The sequence below is a fragment of the Hyaena hyaena genome, unplaced genomic scaffold (genome assembly GCF_003009895.1).
Source record: "Hyaena hyaena isolate Hyena2069 unplaced genomic scaffold, ASM300989v1 scaffold_1335, whole genome shotgun sequence".
Classification (NCBI taxonomy): Eukaryota; Metazoa; Chordata; class Mammalia; order Carnivora; family Hyaenidae; genus Hyaena; species Hyaena hyaena.
In genome coordinates, this window is record NW_024081966.1 from 38,995 (window position 1) to 61,082 (window position 22,088).

The window sequence follows — 22,088 nt, forward strand, 5'->3', positions numbered from 1 at the left end:
TATGTAAAACTTACATACCTTAGAAAGAAAATAACTCTTAATGAGAACATAAGAATGATTTTGTATATTATATTTTAAAAAATCTGTTTGAAAAATTTATACTTGTAAGTTTGATTTTTTCAGATCTAAAGACCATTTCCCTATTAGGAATAAATTATTTCTGAAGCCGGTATTGAATTGGAATGAGTACTGTGGATTACAAACCTGAAATGACTGAGTGTGGTGATAAAATCCAAAAATTCCAAGTTTATGGTAAATCTTAGTAATTATAATGTTCTATTTAGGCATCTATCATTCTTTTATCCTACATATTGATAATGTACTGAAACGCTATGATTTTATGAACTAATAGATACAAGTGTAGATAATAGCTGTTGTGATTCAAGTGCCACAATTTCAGATGTTACACAAACACAATCAGACCATGATCATGTTAATATGTGAATGGCATAGAAGTTTGTTAATCTGATTAATTCAGAAAATACCAGTTGTACAGTTCATTTAGGATTAAGACTTTGTGAGCTCGGATTTCTTTACTGATTGGATTATGTAGATGATTTTAAAATGCTATTTCCCTCATAAAATTTGAGATTAAAAAACCATGATTAGAGTAAGTTATTTCAGGCACAAAATTGATAATAATTTATTAAGAAAAATGTTTTTGAACTGTAAATGTTTAATGCAAATCACATTTTAAACTCTGACAATAATAAAATCTGTGCTTGTCCTAGCAGCACATACACTATAAATTGGATATGGCGATGAAACCTTACATAGAAAACAATAGAGAGCTTTACAAGCTGCACATCTCACAAAAAAGCTGTGATCATCCAGGTTTTAAATGTGAGTGATACTATATTACATCATTAAAAAAAATAACCAAACAAGTAATGAAGACCCAGATACCCGTCAGAGGCCATCTGCTTAAAAATTCATTCATTTTTTGAAGTTGACTTTGTTTCTTCATACAAACTCTTGATATACAAAGTATTGGCTGATTTATTTTCATGATGTGTATACAATGGCAAGTGAATCCCCTAAATTTTCTAACTCTCAAAAGCAGAGGAGGACTTAGATAAACATTTTTAGAAGAGAAGACAACCTTGCAAAAGGACCCGAGTGGTCACTAAGTCATGCTAACTTTTTGTAGGCAAAAAGGAAATGAAATCTTTGTTTAACTTTGACAGTCTTGAGAGTGAGTTACTTAGTCCTATGACTTTGACAGTGAGATATTTGAGAAGTATGTTGTACTTGTGACATTGGAAATGAATTACTCTTAAGTGTTAACGTTTTTTTACACAATGCCTTATCTGAATTATTATATCCTTACTTTACAAAGGAAGTTATTATGTATGTGTGAAACTAAACATTTACCACAATTTAAGTTATACGTTATTTGTTAGAGAATATACTTTTTAAAATTTTAAAACCAACCCACACTAGTTTCTGTAAAACTGCCTTAGGTAAGTATTCTTAATATATGGAAAGTACATCCAAACTCCATGAAATGTGTGATAAATACTGATTATATGTTTTTGGAGTTATTAACATAAAATATTATTAAAGCTTTCTTGTTTAGCTACATTATTTTGCAAATATAATGAATCAGGGTAATAAGGGGTTGCTTTCCCATCTTGTTTTCTGAATTGTTCTTTGTACAGTTAAACCACAGACCACTCCCAAGTCTTCCCATTTTCTTCCAGACTAATACTGCCAGTAACTCTCCAGAGCTCATAATGTAAATCTAGACGACTTCACAGGAATTTTCTTTTTATGAGTCTTCATATGTGCTTCATGTACTTTCAGATTCCTGACACAAGTAATTACATTATTGCAAGTTGTGTGTAAAATTTAAGTTAAAATACTATACATAATTAAGAACAAAATTTGTTTAGTTGTATAATAACGGAGTAAAATCAACTCCAATCCAAATTTTCTGACTCCGTGGCATTTTTGCAAGCAACAGTATGGGTTGCTTTCAGTGAACAGAGTAACTCCTTACTGAATCAGGTTTAGCATTCAGTGTTAGTGAGCCACTAAACTTGGGGTAATATAAATATTTTATGTAAGGGATTTAGTTGGATTTTTTTTTTCTAGTTTATAGTTTTAAATAAAGGGTTAAGCCGAGAAGATACTTCCTTCTTGACCACACTTGAAAATTGGCCCATAATAAGTACTGAGATTAAACGTCAGTGTATTTTATAAAAAAATATTACTTATTTCAAAGAAGTGAAGAGATACAATTGCACAATGGTGGTTACAATGGTAGAAATACATATTGCCAATAAAATGTTAGCAAGAGATTTAAAAATGACTGTACAGCACCGCATCAGAATTCTAGAACAGCAAAATGATTAATATAATTTTTCCATATAAATAAAATCCTTAAATCTCTTTTAGAAGTAAATGGGAGAAAAGTGCTTTTTTTCCCCTAATTCCTACCAAAATATTTCCTGATGTAGAGCAAAAGACAGTAAAAAAAAAAAAAATGACAATTAAAAAAAAAAAGACATTCATGCATTTAAGCCATCATTAGTCTTTGACTCTAATATAAGGCAGGTCATTAATCTTTTGCAAAACTATAACTTGAGCCATTTAAACTCTTTTTAGTGCTTTTCATGATAAGGACATGATAGGCCCTGTAAATTTAGGTGTTATGATGTGTTTTCAACAGGTGGATTTAGACAGGCTCAGCTGTTGTTTGAAAAACCACTTTATAATAAAAAAAATGCTTTGGAGAAATGATGAAAAGTTATAATAAAGGAACAACAGAATGGATTCTATAGAGTTTATCACAAATGACACTGCTTAGATCAATGAAAACAAATTACATTTGCTTATGTGTCATCCTCAGTCTTAATGATGTGGAAAAGTGTGACATTGAACAGGACCTGGTGACCATTGTTCCAGGCATAAAGAGCTCTATCTCTTGCATTGTAGTCAAGCATGGATATGTGAAAGTATTGGTTATGAAAAGGAATGTCCGTGTACTCATATGTAGAGGTTTTGGTGGAATATGAATAATACACCTTGGCTCCAGTTAAGTGGGAGTTGGTGACATAGAGTGTCCCACAGATCATGAAAGATTCTCCTGCACTTCTCTTAGGATAGCCAGTGCTCCAGCTCTTCATCACCTCCAGGGTGTCTTGGTTAAGTTGGCTGATGACAATATTGCCTGCATTCTGGTTAGTTGCGTACACAGCCCACAACCCAATTTCATCAGCCATTAGGTCGATATCAGAGAATCCACCCCATGTGTAGGGGTAAACGTTGTGAAAACCAGCGTACTCCAGGCTTCGTTGGGCAAGCACTCGCCCCATATCAAAGCTGTATTTGATGATGATGTTACTCTGATACTTGTTAAAATAGAGTGAGCCATTGTAGACAACATGGTTAGTTCCTGCCCATTTGAAAGGGAGGTTGTATGTCCTTGATTCAGCCCCACTGACAAAGTCTGCAATTGACTTGTACTCACGAACAATTTTATTGTTAGTATAACTGTCCATGTACCAGACCTGAAGAAAAGGGGGGAAAAATAAAAGGAGTGACTAATGTAATTTTCTGAGGATCCAAGGTAAAGACAGAGTCCACACAATATCACTGTTCTCTGGATCTGGAAGCCACATTCTCTTACTGGTTACCCCCTGCAATATGATAGTACTACAGGCAAAAACCATGGTATTTTCTATGTGGAAAGTAAACAACTGACTTTACTGCTTTTGAAGACTTTCTTTTTGTTTTTTATCATTTGACCATTCAGTGCATATCACTGAGTGAACTAAACATGTATCAATGCAAATTATGTCACTTTGTTCAGTTTTCTAATCAGTGCAATGTGATAACTGCAAAAAATATCACCTGCAGCAAATTTATTCCATCTTTTGCTCTGAAAAATATATGGTCATGTTTTACACATTGATTTCTCCCTTATGGATACCATATAAATGCTAGTAATGCTTGTTCATTGGATTGGCTTATAAGTACAACTACTCTTTAGGAAACTATTTTACTAATTTAGCCACTAACCTCATTTGGATGTAACCCTTGAGAATCTTAATGTAAACAGAGTTCTGTAATAGACTCTAAGTAGAGCTGTGGTAAGTTTCCAGTATGTAGATTTGCATACTGCAGACATTGTGAACTTCTGAAAATACACCCAAAAGTTTCAGTGCTGTTGACTTTACAATTACCTCTAGATTCCAGAGCTATTTCCACCTTGTTGAGTGAGTTGGTTAGCTCTTGAGTTTTTCACTTAGTGTTATTTTTTTTTTCCTCACACTAAGGAACAGGTTTTAGGAGTATATAGAAAATTTTGTAGACTTGTAATCAGCATTTTTCTAGCATAAACCATAATTAGAATTTACTGGTGAATTGTAGGAACATTTTACTAAAATGTTCTGTAAATATACTAATATTATCAAACTAAGAATACTTGCAAACTGTGTAACACTTCCCAAGTTGAAACTGATATTCCTGAACAAAATAAATAGTTCAGTCGACATAAAGAGCAAGTAAAAAAGAATTCCAAGCAGACATTTGTGGAAGGAACCTACTCTGTTATTCTTCTCAGATGCTAAAGGATCTGTCATCCAAGCACCAAATCGGGTTCCAGATGTCTTGACTGTAATTGGGCCTGTGATTTTCATCAATTTGCCACATGCTGAAATTAGAGAAACATAAACATGTTGGGTGAATATGACCAATGACTGCAACACACATAGTTATACCAAAGTCAAACTCCTACCACACTCATAGGATACCGCACAAGAGTAAGAAAGGGATCCTGGAGTAAAGTAAAACCATGAGATTAATATCACATATTCTGAATTAATGATCATTCATGTTGGGTTCTGTGCATTTATAATTTGAAACATGAGTACTTGGCTTTTTCAGTGCTCTAAATCTAAGAGTGGGGAGTTTTGATTTTTTAAAATTTTTTATAAGTTATTTTGCTTTTGTTGTAAATTTTTTAATGGTTGTTTATTTTTGAGAGACAGAGACAGAGCATGAGCATGAGCAGGGAAGGGCAGAGAGAGTTGGAGACACAGAATCCGAAGCAGGCTCCAAGCTGTCAGCACAGAGCTCTCAGTGCTCGATGGGAGGCTCGAACTCAAGAAATGCCAGATCATGACATGAGCCGAAGTCGGCCGCTTAACCGACTGAGCCACCCAGGTGTCCCCAAGAGTGGGAGTTTTAAAATGGGAAATGATTTGTAAAATCTGGAAAGAAATAGTGAGGGAAGCCATTGTCATTATACCAATTTAGCAGCTGCTTCATCTAAATCGATCAGAAAAATCAAACAACTTGACCATGGGCCTGTTTACCTGATCACTTCCTCTGCTACCCCTTCCTACCCCATACCTTGAGATTTTGGACAACTTCTACAGGCCAGAAAGAACTCTGTAAGCTGATTTAAGGTTTGTTTTGGTGAACAGCTCCTGTGAACGATATTTATAGAATATGACAATAAAATTCAATCACAGTGTACCTGAAAGAGGAGAGTTTTGAAGGGTAAATGCCTTGTGTAGATAGCAGGGGCTTGATACATCAGCCATTGAAGGTGCAAACAAACAAAACCTAAAAAAACACAAACCCTCAAGACCCTGTAGTCACATGCAGTGAAAGATAGAGTATCAATCAATGCAATACACAATGAAAAATGAATGACTTTGTTGAAAAATCGTATTTTTATCATCCTAGCTGTAAGATTTTAGGAAAGCTTCAGACTTCATTAATGCCAAAACCTAAACCAAATAGAAACCCAAATGTTTCTAAAGACTTTAGATAGCAAAAATTAAAAGTGACTTATACACATGGTGAAAGGCAATAGGAGTGCCTCTAAATGTTGACCTTTAGTCTAAACAAAGGAATATCCTATCCATTTATACCCCTCCTCCCTTATTTATTTATTTATTTATTTTTTTACTTCATTTGTTTTTTTGTTTGTTCAATGTTTCTTCCATCCTCCTCTGCCTATCCTTGGAATTTATAAATTTCTAGTTAGTTCCTAATTCCATGTATTTGGAAGATAACCTATCCCTGAGGCATTTGGGTTGCTCAGTCTGTTAAGTGGCTGACTTGATCTCCACTCAGGTCATGATCTCACAATTCATGAGGTGCAGCCACGTATTGGGCTCTGTGCTGACAGCATGGAGCCTGCTTGGGACTCTTGCTCTCGGTCTCTCTGTTCATTGCCGGCTCTCTTTCTCTCTCAAAAACAAACTAAAAGCAAACAACGTATTCCTAAAGCAAATTAAGGACATAACTAACTCCAGCTTGGATTTTATTTTGATTCCTTTTTCTCTATATATGTTCCTGGTAAGAATAATTTGAAACTAGGAGGATACTAAGCTGTTGAGTTAGGAAGATGATAAATGAGAACGTTATATTTTGTGCTATTACTTTAGTGATAATGACACATCTAGTAATCTCTAGGACTTCATGAAACATGAATAGACTACATTTTTTTCTACTTTTGTGAAAGAAATTAGATATGAGGCATTTTATATACTTTATATAAAAGAAATACTTTATAATTTCCTTATACCTGATAAACTAGGCAGATAATTAAGCCTTTATGGCATTATCTATATTGAATAGCAAGATGTTGGGTTAAACCTGTTAAAAATATATCAACTTGGTGTAAGCATATGAACAATATATGGGTAAGTAATATCTGAACTGGACAAAAACAAATCTATTCTGAATGAATCTCATTGAGTATGTGCTCTGAAAGCACAATAAATGAAAGTAATATGATCTTTAATGATGTCCTACATATTATTTCTAAGTTCATCGATGATAGTGCACAAAACATTCAAGTGAATTGAAATAGGAAGATATCCCATCTCCTGAAAAACACCACCAAACAGGTTTACCCCCTTAGGCATGAATAATAAATTCTTTTATTAAACAAAATATAATTAGGTAAATTAGGTAAAATTTGAAAATAACTGGCTTAAATATGATGGACTAATATATGCTTTTATCTTCTTGCTTGCCTAAGATCTAATCGAAATGATAGTAAAGGAGTAAAACATGGATGGAAAAAAGCCCCCAGCAAAAAGAATGGTATAAGAGTTAGTAGAGAAGAAACTGTAACCAATTTCTAGAAAGCAGAAGGTGATAGAGAGTGGTAATTAAAGATGGAGGATAAGATAAGATGCATTAGTGGCCAGACAGAAGAGGCAAATGTTAAGGAGGGAGTTGCTTTGCTTTGAACAAGAGAAGGGACTCCAATACTGGAAGGGAACTGGTGATAGAGTGCACTGAGAGCAGGCCTGAAGAGCAAGTCTTTATCCCTAGATCTACGACCCCAGGAGGCATTTTAAATAAAATCTAAAAATCTGTCTTAAATACTTGAAAAGGATTAGGGCAACCAACGTAGGCATTGGAGGCCCAGAGTGAGGGCTCTTGCATTCTGACGTTGGCAGTCTCCTGCCTTACTCCCTATGGATTAGAGTGACAAGCCATAGTTTCCAAGCAGATTTATTGTTCAGATTTTTAAAAATGAATCGATAAAGATAAGCATGTGTTTTCCAAAAACAAACGGCAAGAATGACTAAAGTAAAAGTGCAGAGAAAACCGACACCATAAGGGCAATAATACAGACAGCAGAAGAGATCCTAGTATCTTTAGAGTTTTGTAAATTGCAAACTGTTCACTGTAAAAGGAAAACAGAAAACTACTGGAAATTAAAAATACTACATTTTTTTAAAAAAAGTTGGAAGATAGCTATCTCAAAAATTAAAAAGACCATACAGAAAAAATATGGATGCATGTAGGATCAATTCAGAAGTTCCTATATCTGAAGAGCAAGTTTTTAGAATGAAAGAGAGAAAAAGTAAATTATCAGGGAAATTATACAGGATATTACCCCAGTTACCAAATCTAAATGCAGGTATTCTATACCCTTCAAAAGTTTGTGTTACCCCTGGAAGTGAAAATGGCATCACCAGACTCCTTCCCTGGGAATCCTACTCCACACATTACCATCAAGCTGCCATAGCTTTGAACTTTGTCTAAGAGCATCAGTGCTTTAACTGAATTTGTTTTGAGCATCTGTTAGTAAAATGTGCCCTAAGATATCAGAAAAGCCTGAGAGAGATTTTTTTGTTTGTTTGTTTAGAAATTCTTAAGAAGTTTTCCATGTACGTTAACGGTGATTGCTTCTTTGCTTTATGCCATTTTGGATTTGGAAAGTTTTCATAGGAATGCTCTAGCACTCCTTGATAGTGGAGGAAACCTTTGTTCAGATTAAAAGGTCATGCTAAGGGGCGCCTGGGTGGCTCAGTCAGTTGAGTGTCTGACCGGCTCAGGTGATGATCTCACAGTTCATGGGTTTGAGCTGTTGTTGAGCTGAACCTCGCATTGGGTTCTGTGCTGACAGCTCAGAGCCTGGAGCCTGCTTAATATTCTGTGTCTCCCTCTCTCTCTGCCTCTCCCCCATTCTCTCTAAAAAATAAACATTAAAAAAATAAAAGGTCATGCCATAATGAACAGAAAAAGATTTACTATTAAAAAATGACTGAAATTTTAGATAAAAGAAGAAATTGGAACTTGCTCAGAGAAAGAATGGCATTTGTTCACATGAAAACATCTGAGAATTAGACTGGCATTGGGCTTATCCATACTGGATGCTGGAAGACAGTAATCAGTATATTTAAGGAGAAAAATCATGAAGATAGAATAAGGATATTATCTCACGTGAAAAGTTTGCAAAAGTTTATCTGCAATATACTTAAGAGGTTACCTGAGGGTATATTGTAACAAAATACACAGTAAACCAAGACAGGGCAAGGCATGAGATCAGGAAAACAGTAACTTCTTGCCCAAGAAGGACAACTGTGCAGTAGACCTTGAGAGCAATCCGACAAACATCTGCAGTAAGGAGGTCTGGACCTAGATCAGTATAATGTCTCAATATGAAGCATACACATAGTGGAATGTTCATTTCCATAACACTTTATATCCAGAGGAAATGGCCAAGTAAAGACACCGTAAGAAATTATAGTGACCTCAAGTTGTGTTCATACTGAAAGCGAATGGAGACTTTGGAGTTATGGAGTTTGACTTACGGCCAGACCATATAATTGAAACTCAGAGTGAGATTTTTAACCTTCTTTCTCAGCAAAGTCAGCTCCCTTAACATAGGTAGCCTCTACTGCCTGTAGGCTGAAGCACAGTTTGGACAAATCAAGAAAGCCAATCAATATTTGCTTCAGATAAGTGCATATTTCATGTTGATTCATTTTATGGGTATGAATGAGCCTCTGAACTCAGTTTATGTAATATGAATTGAGTTGGATAGATAAAACCTGTACAAGAACTGTATTTGGGACTAGAAATCATGCCAAGAATCTCCTATAATCAACATTTCCCAAAACTGAGAGCACTTGGGGTGTCTTGGCTTCTGTGGTGTCCGGGTTTATCCAGCATTATATCCATATGGCAAAGGGATACTGCTGAGCCTAGATCACTTAGACCAGGAATTAAGATAGAATTTACACCGGGACTTAAAAGCTTCTGACACCTAAACTAAAAATGACTTTGCTTTCTTCTTGTAGCGATGGAGATTTTCTTTCATACATTAGAAAGTAAAATTAATATTTAATACTCATTTGTTTGAGAGAGAAAGTGCATGAGAGGAGGAGTTAGGAAGTAGGGGGAGAGGGGGAGGAGTGGGAAAGAGGGGAGGGGGGAGAGAGAAGATATAATACAATCTCAGTCCCACAGCCCTTGAATCATGACCTGAGCTGAAGTCAAGAGTTGAATGCTCAAACGACTGAGCCATGCAGGTACCCCAATATTTAATATTTAAAAGTAAAATAACTTATTCATTTAACAACCATTTACTGAGAGATTATGTACCAGTATTGTGCTAGGTGATGGGGATATACGGGGAACAGGGAGACAAAATAGGTCCATATGTTGTAGCTTCTCAAAATACCATTGCTTATCCTTTCCATTTCTTATTTTATTCTTCTTTTTTTAATCAACTAAGAAGAAGTCATTTCAGACCAAAACTATATTGAGAGGAAAAGGATGTAGCATCAAGTGCACTGAATATCTGTTGATACTAAATAAAAATTATAGAAAGCTAGCCCTGAGTACTAAAATTTATAATGGCACCACTTCCATTAAGATCATTCTCCTTAGAACCTGAAATGTATCTCCTTTTAAATGACATTTACCTTTATTCTTCTACAAAACATACTTCTAAACTGTCAAACATAGAAAAAAACAAGCAAGTGGGGCACCTGGGTGGCTCAGTCGGTTGGGCGTCCGACTTCAGCTCCGGTCATAGTCTCATGGTTCATAGGTTTCAGCCCCATGTCGGGCTCTGTGCTGACAGCTCAGAGCCTGGAGCCTGTTTGAGATTCTGTATCTCCCTCTCTCTGACCCTCCCCTGCTCATGCTCTCGCTGCCGCTCTCATTCTCGCTGTCGCTCTGGCTCTCTCAGAAATAAAACATTTTAAAAACTTTTAAAAAAACAAGTTCAATTAGTTTCTCATGTTTAATTTTCTGTAAAAAAGAAAAATACATGTGAGGTTCTAGAAAGGTCACATTTAGCAACTGTATTTCTTATTAGGCCTCACTGACTTGCTCTTATATGTGCCTCATTGGTAGTTGTCCTGTGTGAAGGAAACTTCTCTCTATAACTTAGTAAATCAGTACAATTTTGTAAATTTTAACTCTAACATTTCTCCATTTTTTAAGAGATGTTTGAAAGGTTTTTCTTTCTTTTTTTTTAATTGAGAGAGAGTGTAAGTAGGGGAGGGGCAGAGAGAGAGGGAGACACAGAATTCAAAGCAGTCTTTAGGTTCCGAGCTGTCTTCACAGAGCCCGACATGGGGCTCGAACCCATGAACTGTGAAATCATGACCTGAGCTAAAGTTGGATGCTTAACTGACTGAGTCACCCAGGCACTCCTAGATATAAACCATTTTAAAAATATGCATGTGAAACTATGTCAGCTCTTGTTCCAAGTAAACATATTTTATATGTAAGTCTCTGGCCAGAAATATTCCTGTAACATTTACAAACTTTGTGTTTTGCATTCTTTGATTATTCTATGTGATCCTCTCTCCATCATTTTCCACTATGTTGACCACCCATCAGCTATCTCCCATCTGCCCAGTGACTCACAATGTGCAATGCCAGCCTCTATATTTCTGGTACCACCTGAGTTTGACCTGGATCCACTATAACTTCCCATTGCACAGTTCTCTTCTTTGAGTAAACCAAATTTAATAGCATTAATCTACAAAGCACACTTGAGGTGAAAAATTAACAGCCTACGTTATTAAAATTTTTAAAATAGCTTAAATGAATCATTCCTTTATTCATTTCATTAGTCATTCATTTATTAAGCTAAGAATTAATGAGCATGGAGCACTGTTCCTATGTACTAGAATTCCAGTGGTAAGCAAGATATGACACCTTTTTTTCTGATGAAGCTTTGGTTTTGATGGGAAGAAAGAATGAATAAAAGAAATAAGCAAATAAGGAAACATATCAGGTAGGAAAAAATTTAGTGTAGATATTTAAATAGAGTAATTTGATAGTGTTTTGAGGGCTGCTTTAGATTGGATGAGTAGGATGGATCTCTCAAAGGGTGATATTTAATCTGAGATCTCTAATTGACAAGAAGTCAGCCATGAAACCATAAGTTGAAGGGAAGGACATTCAGACAGTGGATCAGCTAGGAGAAGGTAGCATCTTAAAGCTGGAGGCATGACTTGAGTCTGTCTGGATTTGGATCCTGATTCTATCACTTATACTCGGGGATCTTTTACAATTTTTGACCTCCAAGTGTCTCATGGGTATCAACCGTAATAATAGCTATTTCACAGGGTTATTGTTATGAAATAAATATATATAACTTAATAAAAGTTACTCTTTTTTGCAGAGGCTCTGTATCTGGACATGTGTGGTGAGTTAAGAGAAGTAGAAATTATTTTTAAAAAAGGCCAGTGTGTTTAGGGCATACTTGGAAAAGCAGATGAGTTTGGAGAGGTGGTCCAAAAAACAGCTATATAAAATCAGAATATTTGTATTTTATTCTAGATATATTGGAAAGCTATCAGAGTGGTAAGAAGATGGGAGGAGTGACAGAAGGCGAGCTACATTTTAAAAAGATCACTCTAGCTAGTAGATGGAAATTAATTACAGAGCAGATACAGTATGGGCAGAAAGACCAGTTAGATTATCCCATTGGTCCAGGTGAGAGATGGAGAGATGATAGAAGTGGTGATGGGGATGAAAATAGTAGATGGTTAGGGTTATATTTTTTGAAATAAAATTGATAGGACTGGCTTCAGAGCAGATGTTAGGATGGAAAGTTAAAGGAGAAACTGAAGAAAATCTTAATAAAGAATAGCACATGATAGCATAAAAATTTTGGCTTGTTCAGCTGGGAAGACCGTAGAGCCATTTACTCATATGAAGTGATTAAAGAAGAAATGGGTTTGGGAGAAAAGATCAAGAATTCAGGTTATTTTAAGTTCATGATTATGAACGTGAACATGAGTATGCATGCCAGTGGAGGTGTAAAGAAGGTAATATAAAAATATAGGGAGTAGAGTAACCCTTTTGAGACCCAGTTTTGACAGTCTAGTGAAAGGCAGAGGCTAAATATTGCCTTGGAGAATGTATACAGAAAAGACAAAAACATTTAGAACAGAGCCCTGGGTAATTGTAATCGGCAAAAGAGCCCCCAAAGAAGCTATAACTGAGATCTAAAAATAGTGTTGTATTAAGGGAAGAAAAAGGCAGCCTTTTAAGAAGGATGAAGTACTGACGTGTGGGGGATACTACTGAGATATCTAATAAAATAACAAAAATGACCATGGAAGTTAGCAGCAAGAAATCACCGTTGATCACAGGAATCAAATGAAGATTGTGTTAAAAACAGAAGCAGTTGGTTTTGAAGACTGTGAGTCAAAGTAGCACTATAGAAGATTCTTTCAGAGGAGAAGAAGCAGGGAGATGTGGGTGGAGAAATATCGGGCCATGGGAACTTTTTATTGTGCTGATGTTACTCATTCCTAAAGGCGAACAAACTCTTCTTAATCTAGTAGAGGGAGACACTGAGATGGAAAAGAGTATAAACAAATGAACCCTATGAGTATATGGTAGTTTATTTAGACACCGAGAGTAACCATGCTCTGTCTTTTAATACTTTTTGGGGGTGGGGAGTGAGGGAGAGGGGTCTGTTTTTACTTCCACAAATTCACAGAAAATTTCCAAGGAAATGTTGTTTGTGTAGTACATTCCATTCAGGTTACAATGCTGAGGAGGGTGTTAGGAAATCTGGTTCTTACTCTAAGCTACAGCATTTTGGGATATGTGCTGTCGGAACGAGCCCCTGAGCTGCAATGTCAAATAATCATGTAAAATTGGATAACTCACTTAGTCTGTGGCGTGGAGTTTCCTCATCTCCAAATTGGAAGTTCTGAAGCTTGCCACTTTGTTACTAATTGAAGAAACAGTGAGGGAATATGGAATCAACAAACTTTTACATGTTGCTGGAAGGAAGGTGGTATTTGTGGTTGTGGTAAAACACACACCATCAGGGTGATCATGGTTGTTGACATCATCTACTCTTGGGAAACAAAAACCCAGGGCTCTTAGTGTTATTGACTTCTTTCCAGCTGAAGTGTATCTTCCAAATATTTACTTGATTCTAAGCTAAAATTCATCTACAATTAAAGGTTCAGGAACTTGTAAACAGTTGGTTGCTTTTTTTAGTTGTAATTTTATGGATCTTACATAAACAGAGGTATTTTCAGATTCTGATGGAGTGGAGAAATTGAAAAATAAAGTAAAATAAACAATAGAAGTCATTTCTAGTTCTTGGCTCCCATAAACTAGTTTTTGTTGAAATAAATCATTATCTTATTTCGTTCATTCTCACTTTATATGAGGATAAAGCCAGACAGAAAGGATAATTTCCCCAAATGCCTGGAAGACAAATGTTCCTGCAAAAGTGGATGGCAAAGAAGGAAGTTGAGTTTTGCTTCATTGATTTTTATCCTGCTATGCTCCTCTGTCTATAGTGAGACACATGAAAATAGTAGTATTTTGTAATTTATATAACCATACACATGGAATATATTCAGAAAACATACATACAGATAAAGGAAGTGACCATTTTATTTTGTGATGACTTGTAGATATTAAACAACTTAAAATCAGTTGCAATCCATATTTATCAATCAGTAGCTCAGGGAAATCTATCATTTGGGATTAAGCAGATCTGTTTGGATCAACGAAGCATAAAAACCATCTGTCTTCTGTTTTTGTCTTTAATCTATAATTGTGTTTTTTAATATCCTGGACTAACAGCTTCTGGATTTAAATCCTAAGGCCATGCCTCTATAAGTAATTTAAATGGGGCAGTGTTATGAATATGTTTATGACAGAATGTTTCTTTTTACTTAAGGCTATTGGAGAACTCATATAGCAAATAGTAGATAGGATTTGATCTTTAAAGTCTATCTATTAAAGCTACTTAAAATAAGTTTGTCTCTACTTTGGGGCATCTGTGTGGCCCAGTTGGTTAAGTGTCTGACTTCGACTCAGGTCATGATCTCCTAGCTTGTGGGTTTGAGTCCCGTGTCCAGCTCTGCGCTGACCGCTCAATGCCTGGAACCTGCTTCAGATTCTATGTCTCTCTCTCTCTCTCTCTCTCTCTCTCTCTCTCTCTCTCTCTCTCTGCCCTTCTCTGGCTTGCACTCTGTCTTTCTCTTTCTTAAATAAATGTTAAAAAAATTTTTAAAACAGTTTGTTCCTACTTTACATAGTGAATTCAGTATAGTAAAATCTGTGTTACTTAAACTTTTATTTGCATATTTAATCCTACCTTTACACTGCTGAGAGAAAGGTGGTGAACATGATGAGTATAATTGATGTAGTAGCAGATAGGGCACTAGAGTGAGTTGTCAGTGGTGTCTAATAAAAAAGATCAAGAATAATATATTTCTAAATACTTGCATTTTTTCAGAATTAAGTTTTAAATGTATTATAACTGACATTTTATGCATGTGTATGGTTCTCTATATTCCTAAATATACTGAATAGGTAGTTGAGGAAAGTGACCATTTTATTTGTTGTGATTTGTTTTACAAAACTTATTTTTGTTTTTTGTTTTTAATTTTTTCACTGTTTACTTTTGAGAAACAGAGACAGAGTATGAGCAGGGGAGGAGCAGAGAGAGAAGGAGAGACAGAATCCAAAGCAGGTTCCAAGCCTTGAGCTGTCAGCACAGAGCCCAAGGTGGGGCTTGAACCCCTGAACTGTGAGATCATGATCTGAGCTGAAGTTGGATGCTTAACCAGCTGAGCCACCCAGGTGCCCCTACAAAATTATTTTTAAAATTGTGTCAACTATTTATGGAATAGAGCTTATATTATGAACATATGTTTAAGGAAAAGCCTATTTAACATCCAGATTAAATGGAGAATTGTATTATGAAATCCCAAATAACTAACTCATGCTGGCCTCTGAAGGCATAACTTTTATATCCTTGAAAGTCCTAAAATTTCGTTGTAATTTAGGACATAAAAAGGAATAAAGTAATCAATTTATGGGTAAAATATACCTATTACCCCAAAATATGATAAAATAACTCGGTCCTAGGATTCTGGAAGAATGAGTCATCATCAAGCACATGGATACTGGAGCAATTGCAATCTATATTACAATCTAGAATTTTAGGGAGTGTAGGGCTGTCCTTGGTGAATGACTCATTTGAAGATCTCCTCAGTTTAATCCATGGAGTTATTTTACTTGATTTCCCCTATTAAATTTCCAAGTTAAATCTCCATCCACTGTGGGCATACAGGTTGACTTTTCTGTTAATTTCTGCTTTCACTGAGATCTTCAATGTCCCTTGTTTTTAGTGCTACATAGAACCCAGTATCATGATGTTTGATAGTGAAATGTTGCATTTCCATTGAAGAAAAAACACATGGCAACAGAAACAAAGGTGAAAAAAGGCTGTGCTTTTGTTGTCTTTTTTCCCAAAAGAGTTTTGGCTTTGTAGAAGAGCTTTTATATTTGACATATATGGATTTATTTCTTGAAAGTAACAAAGATTTTTGTTTTAAAAATATTTGGTCTCAGCTCTGTAGACACTAATTTTTACCCACTATGTTTCAGGTGTTTTATGAGAGTTTTTAGGAATTTAGCTGGAGTAAGACCTAGATGGCCCCTGACCTCTCAGATAAAGGACAACTTGTCTTTAAGGGAGTAAAGATTAAAACGTTAAAAAAAAAAGGCAAATGGAAATTTTCTGGAAAAAAAATGCTGCCAAGTTTCATGAGAAGCAAGACAGGGAAATGTGGGAAACCATGTCAGGGGCGTCCAACCACGTAAAGGAGCAGTCAGAAAGGGCGCCATTAAAAATTTGATGTCTCATGTGTACAATGTAAAATAATAGAATTTGGATAGGTAGGGGGAAGAGTGTTCTATGAAAGGGGAGAAGAAGGTCAGTGTCCAAGTAAGAAAGTATGCATGACTGAGGAACTAAAAGATTGAGAGTTAAAACTTACAGTGAGTGCATAGGGAGAAATTGTGAGAAAAGGGCTGGAGATTGAGGCAGAAGCTAGGTCATCAAGACCACCACGAAAAGCTATTTGGATTTATTTTTTAAGGAAAATCACTTAAACATAGGTGTAATATGACTGGATTTGCATTTGGAAAAGACTTCTCAGAATACCTACTGTGGTGGAGGGGGAATGACTTTAGGTAAAGAGGAGTGGGTAGGATGCCATTGCAGCAACCCAACTGAGAGAGTGATGAATGACAGTCTGGATTAGGGTGGTGGAAGTGAGGAAGCAGGTAAGAGATGGTTTTGAGAGATGGGTTGGAGAGAGGAATGGGCTGAGTGCATGTAGATGAGGTTTAGGGAAGAATGAAAAATGACTTTCTGGCTCCTTTCTACAGCAAGCAATAAAGAAATCTGGGGGGAAAATCTGCCTTTGAACTCAGGGATTGGATTTAAATATATTGCCTCTAACATGTACTTTCGGTAAATTAATTCAAACTGAGCACAAATTGCCAGGAATATTGCCTAATCCAGAGTTCTTGCAGCAGTGTAAAACAGCTGGCCACACTGCTGGTCAAGCAGTAGATGCTCAGTACTGCTGTACTGAGCCACTTTTATGCTCCTTGTCTCCACTAAAATGCAGGCTTCTTGACAGTAGAGAGAGACCATCTGCCTCTCATTTTTGTATCCCCAGATACCTACCAAAGTGGCAGCACATACTGGAGATTCAGTAGATTTTTGTTGGATGAGCATTTAAGACTATTGCCACATACACAATTTGGTTTGCCTTTTAAAAATTTGGCATAAGCATGGTTAAGACTGTAACCCGGATGTCATTACTTGTGACCTTAAGTTTTAAGTGCTTTGGATATTTCTATCGAACATGAAGCCTCAAAACTGTTTGTGTTAATAGAAAGAAGGCATCTTGTGCTTCACTAGATGGCACCACACCATTGCCCTAAAATAGAACTGACTTGAGGGAGTAGAGGGGCAGAGGACTGGAAAGCCTGATTACAGTGCACATTAAACATCTATTGATGACCTCAGGGTGCATGTAAGAGCTTTAACTGTGCTTTCTCCATCAGATTCTCACATGCATATAATATTTTACATGTCTAAGAATGGGATACTTAAGCACAGGTGACTTTATTCAGTCTCTCAAAGGAGAAAATTAAGTGCTTAGGAAAGAGCATTACTGTACTTCATTCAGGCCGCTAGAGTGCATTACTGTTGAAGCTTCCCCCCACTCCTCCCCAACTTCTACTTTGTCAAAAACTTTTTTTTAATGTTTTTATTTATTTCAGAGAGAGAGAGAGAGAGAGAGAGAGAGAGAGGGGCAGGCAGACAGACAGACAGCATGAGCATGGGAGGGTCAGAGACAGGGAGATAGAGAATCTGAAGCAGGCTCCAGGCTCGCTGTCAGCACAGAGCCCAACACAGGGCTCGAACCCACGAACCGTGAGATCATGACCTGAGCTGAAGTCGGATGCTTAACCGACTGAGTCACCCAGGCGCCCCATACTTTCTCAAAAACTTTAATTCTCTAGTAGGAATAAGCCGAATGGTATCCTAGTACTCTCAGTGACTTGTGATTCCTTCAGCGCCTTATTTCCTATTTGAGAGTAACTTAGACCTTGTAGGCAATGAGGGGCTAGTTTGTTTTTTAGTATCTTAAAATTTATGTGATATACAGTGTGGCATTTTTACTGAAAGCAAATTCATTGAAAAGGTGAGTGGAAATGCATTCATCATTGTTGCAATTTTATTCTTTCCCCAGTCTATTTCTGCCCTCTGCTAATTGGTTGTTTGTGTTAAAAGGCTTTTGTGAAGAGTGAAGTTGCCATTGATGGATGAGCCTTCTCGCTCCTGTTACTGTATTGAGGATACTGTAATTATCCAGTGTCCCACTGTAAATCCAAATTGCACGGCAACTGGGTTTTAGATGCTTTTGGAACATTGAACTCCTGATGGTTTTTTTTTTTCCCCCTACATTTCCTGTTAATGGCCCTGATGTTGATTTATACCTGTTTTTTGAGTCCATGGGATCTGATATTTTGATAATCTGGCATTTACTTAAAAATTAATAGTAGGCAGGGCATTAAAAGGGTTCTCGGAGATCATAGGATCCAATCTTTATTAATTTCCGGGAGGTATAAATACTAAGTAGTATTAATAAAACTATAACTTAAGACACCACTCATGATCATGTGTTTGTGTTTTCTTCTGGAAATATAGGTATTAGATACTTCCTTTCAAACTAGAGAAATTTTTAAATGGACCACATGAAGATTACATCATTTTTTCAGGGACTATGTGACTTCATGCTTCATGGAATAAGGGCTGTCTCTCTCTACCTGAACATGTTTTTTACTTTGTAATAATTATGATCCAGTTGATAAATAATCCTCTTTGCTTAAGAGACTCTCAATAGATAGGTTTGCTTATTTGACATAAAAATGGTGTGATGGAGAAAAGTACCCAGTTCTTAGAACAAAAGGCCTAAGTGAGTTACAGGAGTCCTTTGAGTCACAGGCCTATCTACTAGGTAAGTAGGGATCTGAGAGCTGCTAATAATCCAGGAAAGAGTTTATAACATGTGAGAATTATTTTCAGTCTCTTGTAAGGACATATCAATTAATTCAAATACCATCTCATGAACTAAGAAAGTTGAATACCATTTATTGTTGTCTAATATTTGTATTAGTTGCTAGGTTCTGTTTCTGGTTAGTTAAAATGAAGTATTAAGTAGTTAATGCAGTTTCTTTGACCATCATATTCTTTCAAATTTTGTTTATGAAGGAGAATTAATAAAAAGAACCTTTAATTAAAAAAAATATACATTGTGGATTTCAGTCCTAAGGCTTAAGGATACCATGGAAACATCATCCATGTTTCAGTAAGGAGGAATAGGATAAATTTGTGTCTACTTAAATTAAAGCCATTTTCCCCAAATATAGTTTTCAATATTGAAGGGGGCTGTGTGCAGGGAAGTTATATGTGGGTTAAAAACACAGGATTATGAAAGAGCTGAGAGGTGTGTAGATTTCCTTTCCTAACTGTGGTAGACATTATTTCTAGCTGAGTCAACTCTGTATTTATGTTAGAAGTGAAATTCATTTTTAAAAACTGAGCAAATTCAAAGAATTTTCCATGCTAGTCCCTCAGAAACCTGGCTGGCACATTTTAAGGTTTTCAAGGTGTTTACTGGCTATTCTTTTTCTTCTTAAAAAATTTTTTAAAATGTTTGTTTGTTTTTGAAGAAAAGAGGCAGAGCATGAGCAGAGGAGGGACAGAGAGAGAGGGAGACATAGAATCCAAAATGGGCTCCAGGCTCTGAGCTGTCAGTGCAGAGCCTGATGCAGGGCTCAAAGTCCCGAACTGGGACATCATGACCTGAGCCGAAGTTGCTTGCTTAACCAACTGAGCCACAAAGGCACCCCTATTGGCTAGAACTATTCTATTGCCTGCCCTTCCTTTGGCCAACTGCATGTGTACTTAGCAGATAACTGGTGTCACTGTAAAAGCCTATGGCTTCCGTTTATTGCGAGATGCTAGGAACAACCAAGTGAATTGATTCTCAGGCTCTGGAGCAATTCATCTGTAACAACCAGACCCCTTTCAAAGCAAGTCAAAGCCGTACACAGACCAATCCTGCGCACTGTCATTTACAGAAAATCGTTAAATATTTTCTGAGCTAATAAAAATGGATCTGGATATTTTTTGGTAACCCCCAAGGTAACTTAGACATTGAAAGTACTCAACCAAGTCTTGGCTTGAGATTTTCTTAACAGGTTTGGTCAAGGCTTCATCTGGTAATCTATGTAGTTTTAAAAATAAAATGTGACTTGGGGTGCCTGCATGACTCAGTTGGTTAAGTGTCTGACTTGATTTTGACTCAGGTCATGATCTCACAGTTTGAGTTTGAGCCCTGCCTCCAGCTCTGTGCTGACAGTGTGGAACCTGCTTGGGATTCTCTCTCCCTCTTTATGCCCCGCCCCCTCCCAAAATAAATAAATAAACATTAAAAAATATATAAAAATATCACTTATATCAGTAATATTTACCTATTAGCAATAAGCTTTATAACATTAATTATACGGGAACAGCATATAAGGAAATATTTAAGTGATAAATAACTTTTGCTTAGTCTGTCAGTCCTGTGCCACTTGATTCAAATATGTGGCTAAGAAAGCTTTTATTTTTTTTAAATAAGATTTGAAATAGCTAATATTTACTCTGTTGAAATTTATAAATTGTTACTATATGATGCCTTATAGAACTTAACAAATATTTACTGAGTAATTTTTCTTTACTAGATAGTTTTCTAGACGTTGGGGACTAGGATATTTAGAGGGAGTATTATAGACATTGTTCTTGTTCCCAGGGAACAAAATCTAGCAAGATAGCCATCCAATTACACATGCAATGATAATGAAGCTTGAAAAGTCCAATCGTTGGTGACATACCAGGGTTTGGGAGCACCTAGCTGGGGCACACAGTATACATAAGGAGGTCAGTGAAGGAGTGTGGCAAGACGTGACATTTAAATTGAGACCCGAAGAATGAATGGGAGTTTGTCTCATGTGGCAAATGCTGACACAGAAAGGATAAACAGGGGACAGACTGTTCAGGGGAAGGGACAGCATCTCCCGACTCGGATGAGAAAGTTGAGAACACACATAACTGGGATGTATGTAGCGTGTGAGGGGCGGAGTGGCAGGATGTGAGGTGGGAGAGGTAGGGAGGGCTGCATAAACTGGACTATATCACAGGATGTAAAGGAGTCGCTCATAGGAGGGTTTCGGCGGTGCAGTGGAATTTCAGATGGATGCTGCAAAAAATCCTTTTAGCAATAATGTGGACAAGGAGTGAAGAGGTGCAAGAATGGGAGACACGGAATCCACTGCTGTCATGTTTGTTAGGAGACTAGTTAAGGTGAAAAAGTGTGGGCCTTGGCTCATGAGGAATAAGGAGCTGAAGCTTCCTGTGTTTAGCTTTAGGGTTTTGTTAACTGCCTTCTGAGTAATTTTGTTGAAATCTCTTGGATACCCTGGGTTATGGTAGTGGGGCCTCTAACGTGGCAGTTCCTCACATTTTCAGCTGTACTGAATGCAACTTCTTATATATTCACCTTTTTTTCATTTGAATTGAATTTGTAAAATAGTCTTTAAAATATTTGTCAGCCATTCAAGTTTTAAATGTTTACATTTATTCTCTGAAGTCGTCCTTACTAGAAATTATCTTTACCAAATTTTTTACTCCTCTCTATAGTTTATTTTCTATTCCAGAAAAGCCGCCCCCCCCCCAGCCCCCTTGGGAAAATACTTTTCTGTAGTCATTGACTTGTCCTTTTTGTCATGTTACTTCATGTCAGCAACTAAAATACTATTCCTAAATGGTCTTAACAGTTTCTCCTTACTCACTTTGTGTCCATGTATTTATTTTGCATGTTAGAGACTACTCCCATGATGATCTTGGCTGAATAATTACCTCATGAATACAGCAGAAGAGTTTGTATATTTAGACCAGGTTGAAC

The 22,088-nt window shown here is 36.5% G+C and overlaps 1 protein-coding gene across 1 annotated transcript in view; it reads right to left on the reverse strand.

Annotated features, from left to right (window-relative positions):
* Window positions 1-656: 656 nt before the first annotated feature.
* OLFM3 (olfactomedin 3) overlaps window positions 657-22,088 on the reverse strand; it is a 44,980-nt gene continuing 23,548 nt past the window's right edge. The window contains exons 5-6 of the mRNA XM_039223358.1: window positions 4,554-4,660; window positions 657-3,515 (exon numbers count right to left, since the gene is read on the reverse strand). Coding sequence (XP_039079289.1) covers window positions 2,838-3,515; window positions 4,554-4,660 — 785 coding nt within the window. The 3' untranslated portion in view covers window positions 657-2,837. The remainder of the gene's footprint in view (window positions 3,516-4,553; window positions 4,661-22,088) is intronic.